Source organism: Coenobita brevimanus, chromosome 110 (genome assembly GCF_032717465.1).
Source record: "Coenobita brevimanus isolate Jiangsu-jjx chromosome 110, ASM3271746v2, whole genome shotgun sequence".
Classification (NCBI taxonomy): Eukaryota; Metazoa; Arthropoda; class Malacostraca; order Decapoda; family Coenobitidae; genus Coenobita; species Coenobita brevimanus.
Genome location: NC_137063.1, coordinates 37,915,391 through 37,932,345, shown reverse-complemented (window position 1 = coordinate 37,932,345; position 16,955 = coordinate 37,915,391). Strand labels below are relative to the sequence as shown.

General features: G+C 42.7%; 1 protein-coding gene across 1 annotated transcript in view; it reads right to left on the bottom strand.

The window, feature by feature from the left end:
* Nucleotides 1–16,955, bottom strand: part of LOC145417551 (uncharacterized) — a 67,976-nt gene that overhangs the window by 8,758 nt on the left and 42,263 nt on the right. The window contains exons 9-10 of the mRNA XM_080286260.1: nucleotides 14,732–14,928; nucleotides 7,392–7,540 (exon numbers count right to left, since the gene is read on the bottom strand). Of these exons, the coding sequence (XP_080142386.1) occupies nucleotides 7,392–7,540; nucleotides 14,732–14,928 (346 nt within the window). The remainder of the gene's footprint in view (nucleotides 1–7,391; nucleotides 7,541–14,731; nucleotides 14,929–16,955) is intronic.

The window sequence follows — 16,955 nt, the reverse complement described above, 5'->3', positions numbered from 1 at the left end:
CACACTGCTCTCCCCTACAACCAACACGCGATCAGAAAGGTGTGTGTGTGTGTGTGTGTGTGTGTGTGTGTGTGTGTGTGTGTGTGTGTGTGTGTGTGTGTGTGTGTGTGTGTGTGTGTGTGTGTGTGTTATGGGTGTGATGTAAGTATGCGTCTTTTTTTATTAATTGTACCTATGTTGTGATAAATAAAGGTACTGCACCTTAAGTTACATGTCGGTGATGACACACACACACACACACACACACACACACACACACACACGCCCTCAACACGAGCAGCTCATTGTTATATTACTTATGCTACAACAACACTATTTTGTTTCGTTGGCTGATCTCATATGCCCTGGATCTATATACACACGCGTGCCTATGAGTCCTGTTTTGTGTATTATGTGCATGCATGGAGAGAGGCGTATCCAGCTTATTCAGATCACTTGCAACCCTCCGCACCCCCTCCTTTCTCCCCCGCTGTCCTCTCGCCCCAATGAACATAGGTACGTCTCATTCCGACAGACCATTTCTCATGCTGACAAGTTTTCGAGGGGTCATGCACACTCATGGTAGTAGCATTATTATTATTTTAACCCCCCTCTTTCTCAACATTCTAGGCATATATATATATATATATATATATATATATAAATGAATATATATTTGCATCTACGTATGTCTAATGTATGTATGTATGTATGTATGTACGTATGTATGTATGTATGTATGTATGTATGTATGTATGTCTACTGTAATGTACTGGTATTTGCATATACTGTATATGTGTGAGTGCATGTGTTTATGTATGTGTGTGAATTTGGTTATGTGTGCGTGCATGTATCGTTCTGCTTGTGTGTGTTGTGTGTGTGTGTGTGTGTGTGTGTGTGTGTGTGTGTGTGTGTGTGTGTGTGTGTGTGTGTGTGTGTGTGTGTGTGTTTGTGTGTGTGTGGTGTGCGTGCCTTAGCGTGGAAAAGGAGATCACCAAGAGAGATCAAGGTGTGCTATTCTCACGGCCTTATAGAGAGAGAGAGAGAGAGAAATTCCTATATCTCACTCACACATTTCATCATTAATTTCAGTGTCATTCACCATCAAAATTGCCACTATCACTAAAACAACTCCAGCCTCGAGTAATGATCACTTCTATAACCACAACGACTATCACTACTATTATAACTGCAGTCACCCACCCCATTCCGCTACTGTCACTATCACCACTACCACCATCACATCACCACCACATCTTACACAAGTACTGCCATTCACTACTGCCACCACTCCAGTCAGTCGCCCCATCCCACCACCACAACTACCATCCCCGCCACCACTACCACAGCTAACCTTTGATCATTTCACCACAACTAACACCACAGTCACTCCCACCATAACTGCTACTAACACTGCAAAACCCACAATCATCCACCACCACAGTTACCACAACCACAACTTGCCTGTGATCATACCACCACCACCACCTGTCACTCCCACCACCACTACCACCACCATCATCCACCCCCATCCCACCACCACAAGTACCACCATTCCATCCACCACACCAAGCCTTCCCCCAAATCCTTTAAGACCTAACCTCGATATATAAGAGCGTAGCAGGTTTGCAAATACGTAAATGTACCCCCTGAAAAGGCCGAGTATGAGGCCCGTTTTCTGTGCAGGGAGGCATTCTGAGAGAGAGAGAGAGAGAGAGAGAGAGAGAGAGAGAGAGAGAGAGAGAGAGAGAGAGAGAGAGAGAGAGAGAGAGCCGGGAGAATATACAGTATACTTACTTCTGAATTGCAGCAAAAAAAATTCTCCTCATTTTTGTTTAGATATACAAAAAATAACCCTGAGGCGCCAGCAGAATATTATTACAACTGGACACTAGTATTCAGCAAGAAAGCATATACAAAAATGGTTACGAGTGTTTAGTTTTTAATATGACTGGGATTAAGGAAGCTAATCTGTAATCCACTGACCTCTTGTGCTTTCATTACTTAAGTCATCATCATCTTCATTACTTGGTTTAAGCCGTTATTATCCTCTGTGTCATTATCGTCATCATCATCATCATCATCATCATCATCAACAACATCATCATCATCATCATCATCACCACGGTTGGTCACTTTCAGCCTCCTCCTCATCACCATCCTTACCCTCACTTTCACTCTTACTCTCTTCATCAACGTAATTATCACCATCACTCATCATCATCATCATCATCATCATCATCATCATTATCATCACTCCCCTCCTTCTCCTCCTCTTCCTCCTCCTCCTCCTCCTCCTCCTCTTCCTTCTCCTCCTCCTCATCATCATCATCATCATCATCATCATCATCATCATCCAAACACTCAAAAACTTCTATCTTTATCCAGCTTCCTCTCGACCCACATATTCAGCCCTTCTGAGTTTTATAGTTTGTGTTAATTACGAGCCTCACTTTCATACCCATGTATATTTTATCCTTAGTCAAAAAAGCAAGCAAAATAGAAGGAAAAAGAATATATAAAATCACTGTGTCGCTCGCTCTCTAACGCCAGCACTGGATAATTTTTATTTATCTTTTATTTATGTATTGTTTCTCGGTAACTAATTAATTTACAAAAAATTATAGAAAAAAAAAAACTCGTCCTCTCATTTCACACCCAAAATGAGGTTCCTCGTAATTCATTCCATTTCTGCCTTCCCTACACAAGACAAAAGAAGAGGAAGAAAGGAAGAAATGAGAAAAATAGTACCTACTCCCTCTCTCTTCCTTTCCGACCCCACCCACCTTTCCCCTCGTCCCTAAATGAAAAATGAAAACAACAGTCCCTTTCCCCTCTTTCTTCCCCTCATAAAGGCCCTTTCCTGTCCCACTAACCCCGTCTCAAAGATATCGAAAAGAAAAACAAATACTCTACTTTCTTCTTCCCCCCCCCCCCTCCCTTTCTGTCTCCCTCCCGCCTGCCCCTCAACACACACACACACACACACACACACACACACACACACACACACACACACACACACACACACACACACACACACACTCACACACACACACACACACACACACACACACACACACACACACACACACACACACATTATATCAGTATATAATATAGATATGTAAATAAAATAAAATATATAAGTAAAGCTCTACTTATATCTATCTATCTATCTATCTATTTAACTATCTATCTGTCTGTCTATCTATCTGTCTTTCTTAATTCCCTCCTCGTACCCTCCCCAAATAACCAATTCTGATCACCCTCAAAACAAAACAAAAAAAGAAATAAATGCTTCATATATATTCAAATTCTCTTCATCCTCTCATCCCTCCTCTACCCGTATGCTCGTCAGTACCCCTTCTAAAAAAGGGGGGGGGGAGAAGTACTCGTTAACTCTCCCCTTCATCTCTCCCTCTAAAAAAAAAAAAAAAAAAAATGCTTCCCTTTACCTCATTCTCCTTCCCCCTGCCAATTAAAAAAAAATCACGTACCATATAAGCCTTCGTCCAGTGCCAAGTCTTCAAATTTAAAAAAACGAAAAAGTGTTCATCCTCAATTCTTCTTCTCACTTTCCCCTTCCCCCTGACAGACGTCCCTTCCTGTTTCCCTTCCACTCATTTTTTCCCTTTCCCTCTCTCCCTCCCTCTCTCTTCCCTCTCCCGAGCACCCTCCTTCCCCAACTCCTATCCTCTCTTCCTTTCACCTTGTCTTCACTTCCTCTTCCCTACCCAGCCTAATGTACCTCCCCCTCTTCAACTTTGCACCCTCCCTTTCTCCTTTCCCCTCACTCTCTTTCTTTCCTCCCTCTCGTCCTCCCTCCTTTTACCCCTCTCACCTTCCCACCTTTTCCTCTTATCATCTTCTTTCTCCACCCTCCCTCCCTCACCCAGCTACCTTCCCTCTTCCCCACTCCTAACCTCCCCTTCCTCCTCCCATTCTTACCTCCTTTCCTCTCCCCACTCCTAACTTTCCATCCTCTCCCTCACCCTTCTTTCTCCTTCCACTACTTCTCTCTTCCTCCTTTTATATATTCTCCTTCCAGCCTCTTTCTTTCGCCCCTCCTTCCTTTTACCTCCACTCACTTACCTACCTTGTTTCCCGATTCACCTTCCTTCCCTGTTACTGTTCCTCTTTTCCTCTTCTCTCTGCCATCTCATTTCTCTCTCCTCCATTTCCTCCTCTCCCCCCTCTGCCATTTCACACCCTCATTTCCGATTTTCCCCCTCCCCTCGATCCTCCATCACCTCCTCTCTTCCACCCTCCTCTCCCCTCTCCCCCTCCTCCTTTCCTCTTATCCACCCACCTCTCCCCTTTCCCTTCATTCACTTTCCCCCCACACCATAAACACTATCGTAAAGCCAAACAAGGCACATGTCACTGCATCAAATAATTCTCACCTGTTGTATCACCTGAACTACGGGTTAATTACCTGCCAAAGAGGTGTTTAAAAGGCTGATATAAAAAATAGTGTTATGACTGAACTTATTTATTTCCTGTGAGGCTGGACAATGCAGTGGACGTGAAGCCGCGTAGTGTGTGTGTGTGTGTGTGTGTGTGTGAGAGAGAGAGAGAGAGAGAGAGAGGAGTGTTTACGTGTGTAGTTGCAATTTTGTATGCATTTGGGCTTGTTAACTGTGTGTCTAAAATTCAGCTGTTATTCTTTCAGTTATTTATGTTTTGGTAAAGAAGTAGTTTGTTCACCTGAGTCTTTTTGTCCCTAATTATTTTTTGATGTGGTGGTCGAGGTGACGTATTGCTATTCTGTGTTTGTTTTTATGTACTTGTTATGGACACTGTTTTTGCGGTTTCACATGCTGTAATTGTGTTAGCTCGTATTATATTCTTGCGGTACTGGTGGTGGTGGGATGGTGCAACAGGTGTGAGTATGTTTATTTGCGACTCTGTGTTTGTATTCTCTTTATAGATGCTGTTTTGGTGGTTTAAGATGTTGTTTTTGTGTGTTTGTCCGAGTCTGCTTTGTTTCTGATATGGTGGTAGTAGGATATTGTCGTCTACGGGTGTGTTTATTTGTGTTGATGCTTGTGTTGTGGTTGTTGTTTTTTTTTTTTTATGTGATGGGGTATTGTTGCGTCGTGAATGCACCGTATCTGTATTTGTTGACCTGTTGTTCTTTTATATTTTTGATGTTATGGTGGTAATTGTTGAGTCCATTGTGTTTTTATTCACTTGTTACTGATGTTTCTCGTGTATTTGTTTTTGCTGATATGTTGCGTTTGTTGCTGATGATGTTTTGGTGGTAGTTGCTCATGCCACTGTATTTGTAGCTGTTTGTTTTCATTTGTTACTGATGTTTCCGTGTGGATTTATGCTGATTGCTGAAATGCCTGTGCTGAGCGAGGGACATCTGAGGTTAACAGTGCCCTAACACGCCTGGCATTCCGAATTAATGGGGTCAGATGCCAGACCCTTCAACCCTAGCGAATACCAGGCTTTGGGGTATACAGAGTGGTATGTCTCTAGCCCTCCTCTTCTTGTGTCTTGCGGGAACGACTCAAGCAGCGTTATCGATACCTGCCCTGCATCATTTATTCATTTCCCGCCACACCCACGCCCACACCAGCAGACTGAGCCGCCTCCATAACACATAAGATATCAACAGGTGAATATCTAGTGGAGCGCTACTTAAGGACCGTCTGGTATAAACTGTTTGGAGACTTGTAAAGGAATAATTGACTGAAGCAGCACACCTGTTATGGTAATGGCTACGGTAGGTTCTGACTTCCAGGTGACTGTAAATGAACTCTTGACTGTAACTGTACACCAATTACAAGACTGGATAAGTTTTGACTGTCTGAAGTGGCAGTGTTAATAATCTGTCAGTCTAAGGGTACATAAATGAGAGAGAGAGAGAGAGAGAGAGAGAGATTACAGGAAAGAAAACCAAGACTTATTTGTTATGTTTAATAATAACAGGAGTATTTTTCTTCGCTGCAAGGGACTCCGGAAGAAAAAGAATAAAAACCCGGGCACACACACAAAAAGGAGGAGCCAATAAAAGAGGGGGAAAAAAAAGGGGGAAAAATTAAGCAGGGGAGGAAACACGTCAAGGAGAAGTAAAGAAATGTATGGAAGGCCTTGTTTATATTTTTCTTATTTTTATTTCCCTTTCCCTTTCCACTTTGCCTTCTGTTTTGTTTTTAAGTCTGTTCCGTTTTACGTCAGAGGTTTGCTGTTCTTTGTTTTCTCTTTCATTTTTAGATATATCTGTCTGATATTTTTCTTTCTGCATTTTACATATTTTTTTCTGAATCGTTTACCGAGTATACTGGGAAAGGTGTAGTGAAAGGATGTTTTTACTTATTTTTTTATTTTTTTACCTTTGTCGGGAGGGTAAAGAAGTGATAATAAAAAAAAATGATTAGGCAACACAGGAAAAGAAAAACTTAGTAGATCAGAGGAAATTAAATTCTAAGAACAGAATCTTTATAATACTGATATTGCTGGATTACTGATAAGCTTTATATGGCTGTGGTTTGAGCTTAGGCTAAACACTGTAGCTTATCATCAACAGTTTCGTTTTACTTAAGCTTGAGAACTGTGACTGACTGACTGGCTGAGTCTCAAAGCATTTATCATTTCATTCCAGATACCACTGCACACTTAATTCAGCATTTTTTTTTTATTCGAAGTAGTAAAGGAATTATATAAGGCTATGTCTATCTCTCAACTTCGAAATTCTTCCAAATTATATCTTTTCCTTTTTGCTATCCTGTTCCAGTGCGTGACGTGAAAGTGATCAACTGGTCATGTTTTTGCTTTGTTTCTGTCTTGCCTGATTTGAAGCGGGAGGGAACCTTACTTTCTGATGGTGTCATTTTTTTTTTTTTCCTAGTCCATGAACTGACGGCAACATACAGTCCTCCAACTCTGTCTTACCTACTTTAGTGTGGGAGATGATTTTTTTCTTTGTTACGTGATGAAATGCGTGAAATGAAGGTGATTTTTATATTGCTTTCTTTTTCTTCGTGATGGTACCGATATAACTGGGTGGCTCCACCGCCTGGTTTTCCAAGCATTCCTCAACTCCCTCTCTATCTCCCGAAAGGAGGATAGTGGAATGCTGGAGAAAGGCAGCTATAGCCTGCAGTCCACAGGGCTTATATTCACATAAGTCTCGAATTGCAGCTACTATGCCTTTTTTTTTTTTTTTTTTTTTTAAATACTCGGGTAGCCTAAAACTGTCAACTTTCCATTCCGAATGCTTAGGTGTAACTATAGATTACCACTAGAATATGATCGTAGTCACAAAGTGCTATTGAAGGCAAGCAAAGCCATAACAATGTCTTCCTGCCACTGAACTACGTGAAATAAACAGGAAAAGGACGAAAATCTAGGCTAAGTTAAGGTTAAAGACTAATAGTACTTTTGTCTCTCTTCCTTACCTGATCTAGTGCGTGAGGTGTGGTCGAGCGAGTCGTGTCTGCGTCTGGCCAGGTGTGGGGAGTCCAGGTATGATGCAGAGGAGGCCAGGCAGCAGCAGCACCTCCCCGTCGCACACTGCACCACCACCTCACGGAAGTACGACCGGAACCTGTACCACACCAGCACTACCATTAACAACAACACAGGTACCCTCATGGCAGGATAAGTTTCGTCATCGTCATCGTCTTTGTCTTCGTATTCGTCATCACCATCATTATCATTATCATCATCATCGCGGCCTCTTTTTTCAGTCGAGAGATCGCGTGAGATCGGGGAGAAAGAAAAAAAAAAATGAGGGAGAACTAATTAGAAACATGCCCAGTGAAGTAGGCCACACACTCATCCATTCACCATTCAAGCCTGTGGAATTATAACTCCATCCCACAGGCGTCACTGCACACACATGCACTTCAGATTACGCACAGACAGAGTAAAAAACGATAGAGCCAAGTGAAGAAGGGTAGCTGAGAGGTGACCAGATAACCTTCAGACTCTTGGAAAATAACCACGTCTCCCTACTCAGCACAAGACGATTTTTCTCGCTACTGGGAAGCCCTTTTAATTCTGAGGGTTAATGACATGCAAGACGATTTCCTTAGCTCGAGGTGTAACTCCAAGGATGAGTATGCTTGTGTGGCATTGGACAGGAAAACACCAAAAAGGTAATCTTGGGTTAGTTGACGGGATTAATGCGTTGGGTAGGTCAGGTTTTACAGGTGAGGTAATGAGATAATGAGGTCTAGGAGAACACTGATAGGAGAGAGAGAGAGAGAGAGAGAGAGACAGACAGACAGACAGAGACAAGGTAAAAGAAGAGAAAGAGCTAGCAGGATAATGAGACACAGTGAATGGTTACTCCTAACTTAAACTGTTGTGCGCGAGAAGGTAGGCTTATTAATAATAATAATAATAATAATAATAATAATAATAATATTATTATTATTATTATTATTATTATTATTATTATTATTATTATTAATTATCATCATCATCATCATCATCATCCGGACTTCCTTTCCCACCCTAGGGAAGAATCCTGAATACTGCACTCAGTTTGGGAGCCAAGACTTTGGACGCTTCCTTGAAGAAGAGAGGGAGCATGTCCAAATGGTCAGTTCCACCGTGACGGTCCAGTTCATTTAGCAGCCTCACAGCTTCCTTAGATCGGAAAGCAATCTTACAGAGCAAAGAATCAGCTTCCTGGCAATCACCAACCTGCAGACAGAGACAGACAGACAAAGAGAAAGAGAGGCAGACGAGACAGACAAAGAGAAAGAGAAACAGACAAAGAAAAAGAGAGACAGACAGAGACAGACAGGCAGACAGAGAGAGACGAAGAGAACTTCAAAGAGGAAGAAGATAAGCAGGGTAATGAGACACAGGTGAATGGATACTCGCAGGATAAACTTATGCGTGAGAGGATAGGCTAATGGCAGGTAGGAAGCTGTGAAGGTGACAGGTCAGTTGCAATGGTACAGTACAGTAAGGGAATGTCAAAGGTAAGGTATGTCAGGTGTGGAGAGGGTAGGTTAGATTGGGTTAGGTTAAATAAGGTTAAGTTAGGTGAGATTAGGTTAAATTAGGCTAGGTTAGGTTCTGTTAGGTTAGTTAAGGTAGGGTAAGATTAGGTTGGATGGGGTTAAGGGAAGGTAGGCCAGATGGGGAGAGGGTAGGTTACATCAAGTTCAGTCATGGAGGTTGAAAGGAGACAGGTTAGTCAGGTTTAGATTAGGTTAGGTTAGGTTGGATTGAGTTGCTTTCGATATGTCTGGAGAGGTTGGGGTAGTTCAGATTAGGTTTGGTTCAGGCTGAGCTTTAGTGCGGCTGTTGCAGGTAAGAGAGTGATTTATCCCTTTCACTACAATGACGTCTTTTAATTCACTCCTGCTGCCACCAGACAATTTTAGTCAGTTTAGAAGAACCCCTTGGCAGCGAAGGGGTTAATGAAGGCTGTATATATCTCTTCCAGTTTGAAAATCCTCTCCCAAGTTGACTAAGACTGCATGAAGAGAGCAAAAACAGTAAAACAGAGAGGTGTCATCTTACCCAAGTGCTTAATTAAAGCCAGGTAAACAACTGAGGGTTTGAGAAGGTACAAGGAGGGAGACAGGTGAAGCGCGACAGGTGAAGGGAGACAGGTGAAGGGGAGGCAAGATCAGGGGAGGCATGTGAAGGGAGACAGGTGAAACGGGCAAGTGAAACGGAACAGATGAAACGGGACAAGTGAAACGAGACAGATGAAACAAGTTACTTAGTTTGCTTTAGGTTTGATGCGGATAGGTTTGATATAGTTAGGTTAGGTTAAGTTACGATAAGTTTCGTTAGTTTTGGTCTAGTTTAGTGTGGATATATTTGATGAAGCTCGGATAGGGTTGTGTTTGAGAAAGCTACAAATGAAAAGGTGCTTTAAGTTGGTTATATCCAGGTAAACACGGGAGGAGCGTACAGGTGTTAGACGGACAGGTGAGGCGAAATAATTAGCAGCTACCTGTAACGTACTGCACCGCCACCGCCATCACCTCACAAACTACACCTGAACTGGTTAGATTAGCTTAGATTAAGTTAGGTTAGGTTGGGTCAGGTTATGTTATGTTAGATGTGAATTGGTTCGTTGTGTTTGGTCATGCTAGGTTTGACTTGGTTTGGGTTGTCACCGCGTGTTATTGGATTATGTTAGGTAATTTTCGGTTAGGTTAGGTTTAGTTTGGATAGGTTTTTTGTTTGATTTGAATAGGTTAAGTTGTTAGGATTTGTTCGGCTTGGTTTGATTAGGTAAGGTTAAGCTAGGTTAGGTTAGCTTTGGTATGTATGTATTTGATGTGGCCTGGCTGAGTTAGGTGTGAAATTTGATGTGGCGTGATGTGGTGTGGCGTGGAAGGGAGAGAAGGTACGGTGAGTAAGTCCAGGTAAATACAAACAGGTAAAGGAGGTACAGGTAGGAGACAGGTGTGGCCAGAAGCAATTAGCAGCGGCACGCACAGCACTGCATCACTAACTTCCAAACACTCGAGGACAGGTTGTCGAAGTGGTATGGCCGACCCCTCCTGAACTGGAAGAAATTGTCTGGAGGGCCGTGAATTATTGAAGATTTGTTTCCTTGTTTGGAATCTGTGTGTTTGTGAAGGTACTGTATAGCGGTTTCGACCCGACTTGGACCCATTCTAGGTACAGACAGAAACACAAGATAATTGCTTGGTTATAAACAGCATGATGAGAGGGATGGATGAAGGGAGGCAGGGAAGGAGGGCATCTGTGGGGATCGAGTCGAGTTGATGTGATGTGATGTAATGTGATGTGATGTGATGTGATGTGGTGTGGTGTGTGTGTGTGTGTGTGTGTGTGTGTGTGTGTGTGTGTGTGTGTGTGTGTGTGTGTGTGTGAGAGAGAGAGAGAGAGAGAGAGAGAGAGAGAGAGAATGAACATTTTAACAATATAGCGGTGAACAGGTTAATAGTATCCAGGTAAATATAGACAGGTGAAGTTAGGTTGTATGTCACCTTAGACTGAGTTAGACTGAAAGGTTAGAGTGGCTCACATTAGGTTAAGCAGGATTAGGTTAAGTCAAATTAGTGTACTGTTCTTCACATTAGGCTAGGTTAGTTTAGAATTATTTAGATTTGGCCAGGTTATGTTTCATGAAGTTACGATAGATTAGTATACTATGGCTCACGGTGCGCTGGATTAGGCGTAGAGATTAATGAGGAAGTATAATTAAATCTGTCATTATTGAGAAAGGGATGGGGACGGAATGGATTATTAATGATGTATAGATTTATTTAGCGAGGGTGGGGTGGACAAGGTAATGACATACAGGTGAGTAGGCGCAGGTGAGTAAGCGCAGTTGAGAGGCAAAGAGGGTGATGATGATGATGATGATGAAAAGAGGGATTGGTTAATTGGATTACAGAAGAGAGGTGGTGGGAATAGGTTGTTGTTGATGATGATGGTGGTGGTGGTGGTGGTGGTGGTGGTGAGAGGAATGGTTAATGAGGTTACAGGTGAGAGGGTTAGGAATGAGATGTTAATGATGATGGTGGTGGTGGTGATGGTGATGGTGGTGGTGGTGGTGATGGTGATGGTGGCAGTGGTGATCGTGATGGTGGTGGAGGTAGTGGTGGTGGTGGTGGTGGTATGAAGAGAACTGATTATCCACGACTAGTTTACCAAAATATCATGAGGTTTTAATCCTTTCAGTACGATGACGCTTTGCTTACTCATTTTTACTCCCACCGGACGATTTTATTCAGTCTAAGAATCACCTCTCGTCGTGATGTGGTTAGAGCCAATCCCCTTTACCCACTTCAGTACAATGTCATTTTTTATTTTCATCAGACTATCACCAGACGATTTCATTCAGTTTTGGAAGGAGCTGCAGTAGTGAAGGATGTCGTGAAAGCTGTATAAAATCCCTCCAGGTTAAAAAGACTGCCCTGGCTATGTGAAAATCGTCTGGAAATAGCAAAAATAAAATGATAATAGCGTCCTGGGATTGAAGTGGTTGACTCTCATTTTCCCTAGTGACTCCCTTTTCCCTCTCGCTACCGCCAGACGGTTTTTATTCAGGTAAGGAGAATCTCGTGACGAAGGGGGTGACAGGGTTTGGAGATTGTAGAGGAAGTACTGACTGCAAAGTATTCAACCCCCATGGTAGCGTTAAGAGTCTGTGTGTTCGATTAGGTGTATCTTTGTGTGTGTGTGTGTGTGTGTGTGTGTGTGTGTGTGTGTGTGTAATTCACCGGGTCGGTCAGGATCACTTGATGGTCGTGATGGTCGTGATCGTCAGCTTTTACCCTCCCGGAAGGGAGCTGGGAGCTCATATAGTCCGATCTAAGGGCAAGGCTGTGACCTTCACACACACACACACACACACACTCACACACACACACACACACACACACACACACACACACACACACGTCCCCTTGCTCAAGGGGGACAGTAACCGCCCACTTCGTCAGTGAAACTTTTCGCAACCTGAGCGAGGCGCGAACTCCCGTCTACCAGATGGCAAGCGAGAACGCTACCACTGAGCCAGCGAGCGGTGTGTGTGTGTGTGTGTGTGTGTGTGTGTGTGTGTTGGCATTAAACGCATTATCCTCGAGGGGTTGCGACACAGCCTCTACTAACACGCTGACAATACCCTTCATCCCCAATATCCCTCACCCTCCCTCTCTACTCCACACCCATCCCCCCTCTCTACTCCTCATCTCGATCCATCCTCAACCCTCTCTCACTCTTCACCCCTCACCTTCCCCCTCCTCTGAACCCCTCCCCTTCCCCCTCCACCTCCTCCTCCTCCTCCTCACTCAAACTCCTCCTATCCCTGTCCACCCTTCACCATCCGTTTCTCCCTGTCTACCCCTCACCCTACCTATTGCTTGGTAATCTCCATTCCCACTCCCTCATCCCTCTTTCTCACTCCTACCTTTCCTTATTCTCTTCCCTTCTCCCTAAATCCCCCTTCTCTCTCTCCCTCTTCACCATGTCCTTCCCTTATTCCTTCCACCACCCATTTCTCCTCACACCACTTGCTTTCTCTTTCTCCCTCTTCCACCCATCGCTCCCTCCTTCCCCTCACACACTCTCTTCCCTCTCCTCTCCCCTCTCACTTTTACTTCGTCTGTCCTGCTTTATAGTACAAGAGTTGACCGGCACTTAGTCTTTCATATGTGCAACTGGGCAACTCTGACATTGCCTCCTTTAGTCCGTCTTTCCCACTAATTATTATGGCTCCAGTTTTTTAATCGCCGTGTGTTCAGACATCTCGAAAAAAAGGATCTTGAATTTGGCTTTCTTTTGTTTATTATTACTTCCTCTAAGGAGGTTGTGTTTTTGTCCGCGTTGGTTTGTTTTTCTGTTTGTTTGGGTAGGCCACAGACCAAGAAAGAATTGATTACATTTTGGGGAGGATCCGGATCCTGATCCCGGTCCTGCAATGGCATTGGCAGAGGTATGCGCTCTCTGAACGCTTTCTAGTAACGACAAGTGTTGCAGACTTTTGGCTTTCGATTTTTCTCTTTTGTGCATGAAAAATTCTCCTCAGTGCCTTCTCCCACTCTCCCTCCTCCCCTGCCCCTTCACCCCATCCCCACTCCTATCTTATCTCCTCCCACTCACCCGGTCTCTGGTCATGCTCCTCTCACACCTATCCAATAATCTCCCTCACCCATTACCCTCTCCTCCTTCACCCCATCCCCTCTCATCTCCGTCATTCATGCCTCCTCTCCCCAATAAGACCTCTCCCTCTCCCTTTCACCCCTACCCCCTGAAGAGTACTCTCCCAATCACCCATGTTTTCCGCCGAGCCAGAATTTGCCCCATGACGAAATAACCTGATCTGGGCGGACGGGAGGCGGGGTAAACAGGCCATTGTGCAGGCGGCAGAATTAGTGGCTCTGGAGCCTCGTGGGATTTCTCATACACCTCACACACACCTGTTTATTTATTTCGTGCGTCGTGAGGTGCAGGGTATATGCTACCGACGCGTGCTTGCTTTGTTGCTTTTGTTGTTATTTGATGTTGTTTGTTGCTTTTGTTGTTTGTGTTGCTTTTGTTGATTGTGTTGCTTTTGTTACTTGTGTTTGGCAGATGGATGTGGTGGTGTGGGTGTGTTGGTTACGGAGAAATGGGTGGAGTATGTCATGAGTGTGAGTGATTGAAAGGATAATAGTAGTGAAAATTTTGTTTGATGGGGTCATATTTTTGTTTATATTGGCGTACGCACCACAGGCTGGATTGGATGATTTAGAAAAAGATAGATTCTGGGATGACTTAATACGTGTGGTAAGTGGTATGGGGGATGACGAAAATGTAGTTTTGGGAGGGGACTTAAATAGTCATGTAGGTGCAGCAGCTCAAGGATACGAAGGGGTACGTGGAAGATGTGAAAATGCCACAAGGAATGAGGAAGGGGAAAGGATACTCGAGTTTGGGGAGGCAATGAACATGATTGCGTGCAAAGGAAGAGTAGGTTGATTACACACTAGCACTGGTCACAGACAGCTAGCAGATGCCAAAATAGATGTGCAGAATGTTCTCGTTGTCCAAAACATGTCTTTGTCTCTGTTTATGTTCATCTACAGTATTTATTCATCTGTCTGTCTATCTGCATCTGTCTGTCTGTCAGCGATCTGTCTCTATCCATCTAAACTGTCATTTTATCTCTCTGTATGTTTCTTGTCTGTGTGTCTCTTTATCTGTTTATATCCATCTGTCTTTCATTTTATCTCACTGTATGTTTCTTGTCTGTGTGTCTCTTTATTTATGCATATATCTGTGTCTATCTATCTGTCTATCTCACCTTGCGTTCATCCAGTAGTAGATAATAGGGTTGATCATCGCATTGGCCATAGCGAACCAGTAGATGCCCAGGTAGATGTGCTGGATGTTCTCGCTGTCCAGAACTTGGCTGTTGTGGTACTGGTAGAGGAAGAAGCCCTGTTGCGGCAGCCAGCACAGCATGAACACCACCACGATCACGATGAACATTCTCACAACCTGAAGATGAACAGATAGTGAACGAGTGTGGCCTATTGAACTTAATATTCTTTTGATAGTTTTTTCTTTTTTGAGATCCCCTTTCCCATTTTTTTTTTCCATTTTTCATTTCTCAATATGAACATTCTCACAACCTTGCAAAGAACACAAAATTTCGCTCCTAAGTTAGTTTTTCTCCTGCTGTTGAGATTTCCTTCACTTGTTCCTGAAATATACTCACTCGTCCTAGAATTATATGACGATGATGATGATAACAATAATGATGATGATGATGATGATGATAACAATAATGATGATGATGATGATGATGATGATGATAACAATAATGATGATGATGATGATGATGATGATGATAACAATAATGATGATGATGATGATGATGATGATGATGATGATAATGGCTAAACATTCTTTGCACGCTTTGAGTTCACAGTATGCAAATGGGAGAAATTATACCCACATAATATGGAAGTCGTGTTTTTTGTCAAGAGGATCCAAGCACGGCCGAAACTATTGCATCTTCAGAGTCAACACAATTTTAGTAAGTTTGTATAATTTCATCCACTCTGATTATAGCTTTCTCTGCCCTTGAGTTTCCCTTTTCCTGTTTGTAATTTCTGTTCAGCTCTTTGATAATAGCATGGTGATGATTAGTACTACTACTACTACTACTGATACTACTACTACTACTACTACAACAACAACTACTACTACTACTATTACTACCATTACTACTTCTGCTGCTGGTGAATATTCATTCAACCTGCAGGAAAACACATGATATAAAAAATGAATGGATGTGTGGGGCTCAGTTCGCTTGCCACCCTTCTGAAAGGTTTCTCCTTCCTTTGTGCTTCCCTTTTGTTGTCACTGCATTCTCATCCAACTTGACATTAAACATCTCTAGTTCGAGTGATCCCTCCTGATGTGCATTCGCCTGACAGCAGGGAAAAACAGAATTTGAAAAAGCACGTAGGAAAGTAATTAAGTTCACAGTGCTAGTTTGATACATGCTGATTTTTATTTTATGCCTCTCTTCCCGCACTGGCCAGAGCGCTTATTATTTCCTTCTGTTCCTGTTAATTAAAGAAAAGTTGTGGGTATGTAGATTCAGTTTGTGATAGTTTTACGGCCCGTGACGCATCTGTAATTGTTTAATGTATAATTGGAAGGATAGTAGCGGTAGAGTATTTGTGAACCTCTGATTTATACTTATGCTCTGTCCATTTCAACCCTTTCATGATCGAGAACACTCTGTTAATCTGTTCCTGCAAATTTAAGGCGATTTAATTTAGCTCACTGTGATTATATGAACCTGAGAGTGTTAACAGTGTTCCTGGTAATTACGGGAAAATTATGGATACGTCAGTTCAATTAATCTGAGCTTTACGGCCTTTGACGCGACGTTTCCTACGGTTCTTTTGACGTGCAATGGAACTGATAGTGGCAGCCTGCCATTTATGAGCCACTGGCTTGAACTAAAACGACTCACATAATACCACGATTTAACTCGACCGTTCTTCTTTTATTTATTTATTATTTATTTATTTATTTATTTTTTTATTTATTTATTTTTTTTTTTGAGCGAGGGGGCGTCCTAATACTCTAATTAGATGCGGCGCATATGGGGTTAAGTTTATGGGATGATAGGAGTTAATTGCACACCTGATGCCACTCGCTGGTTATTGACTGTTCACTTTTGTCTGTAAAAAATGTCTCTCAGTGATGGCCACATTGCTGTAGCATGACAACAACAAACAACTTTATCAGCACTGTTAAAGATTTGTTGCTCATCCATGCTACATCCAGCCATTTTTTTTTTTTTTTTTTTTATAGCATTGGGTAGACTTTCACATCATAAAAGTTAGACATAAGCCTTCATAAACCCTTTCACTGCTGGACAACCTTCCGAAACTAAATATAATCGTCTTTAGTTAGCAAAGAAAAAAAATTCTGTTAAGGAAATGAACTACTGATCCATTACCTGTGGCAGTCTAAAGGGTCATATCTCAACTGGAATTCAAAAG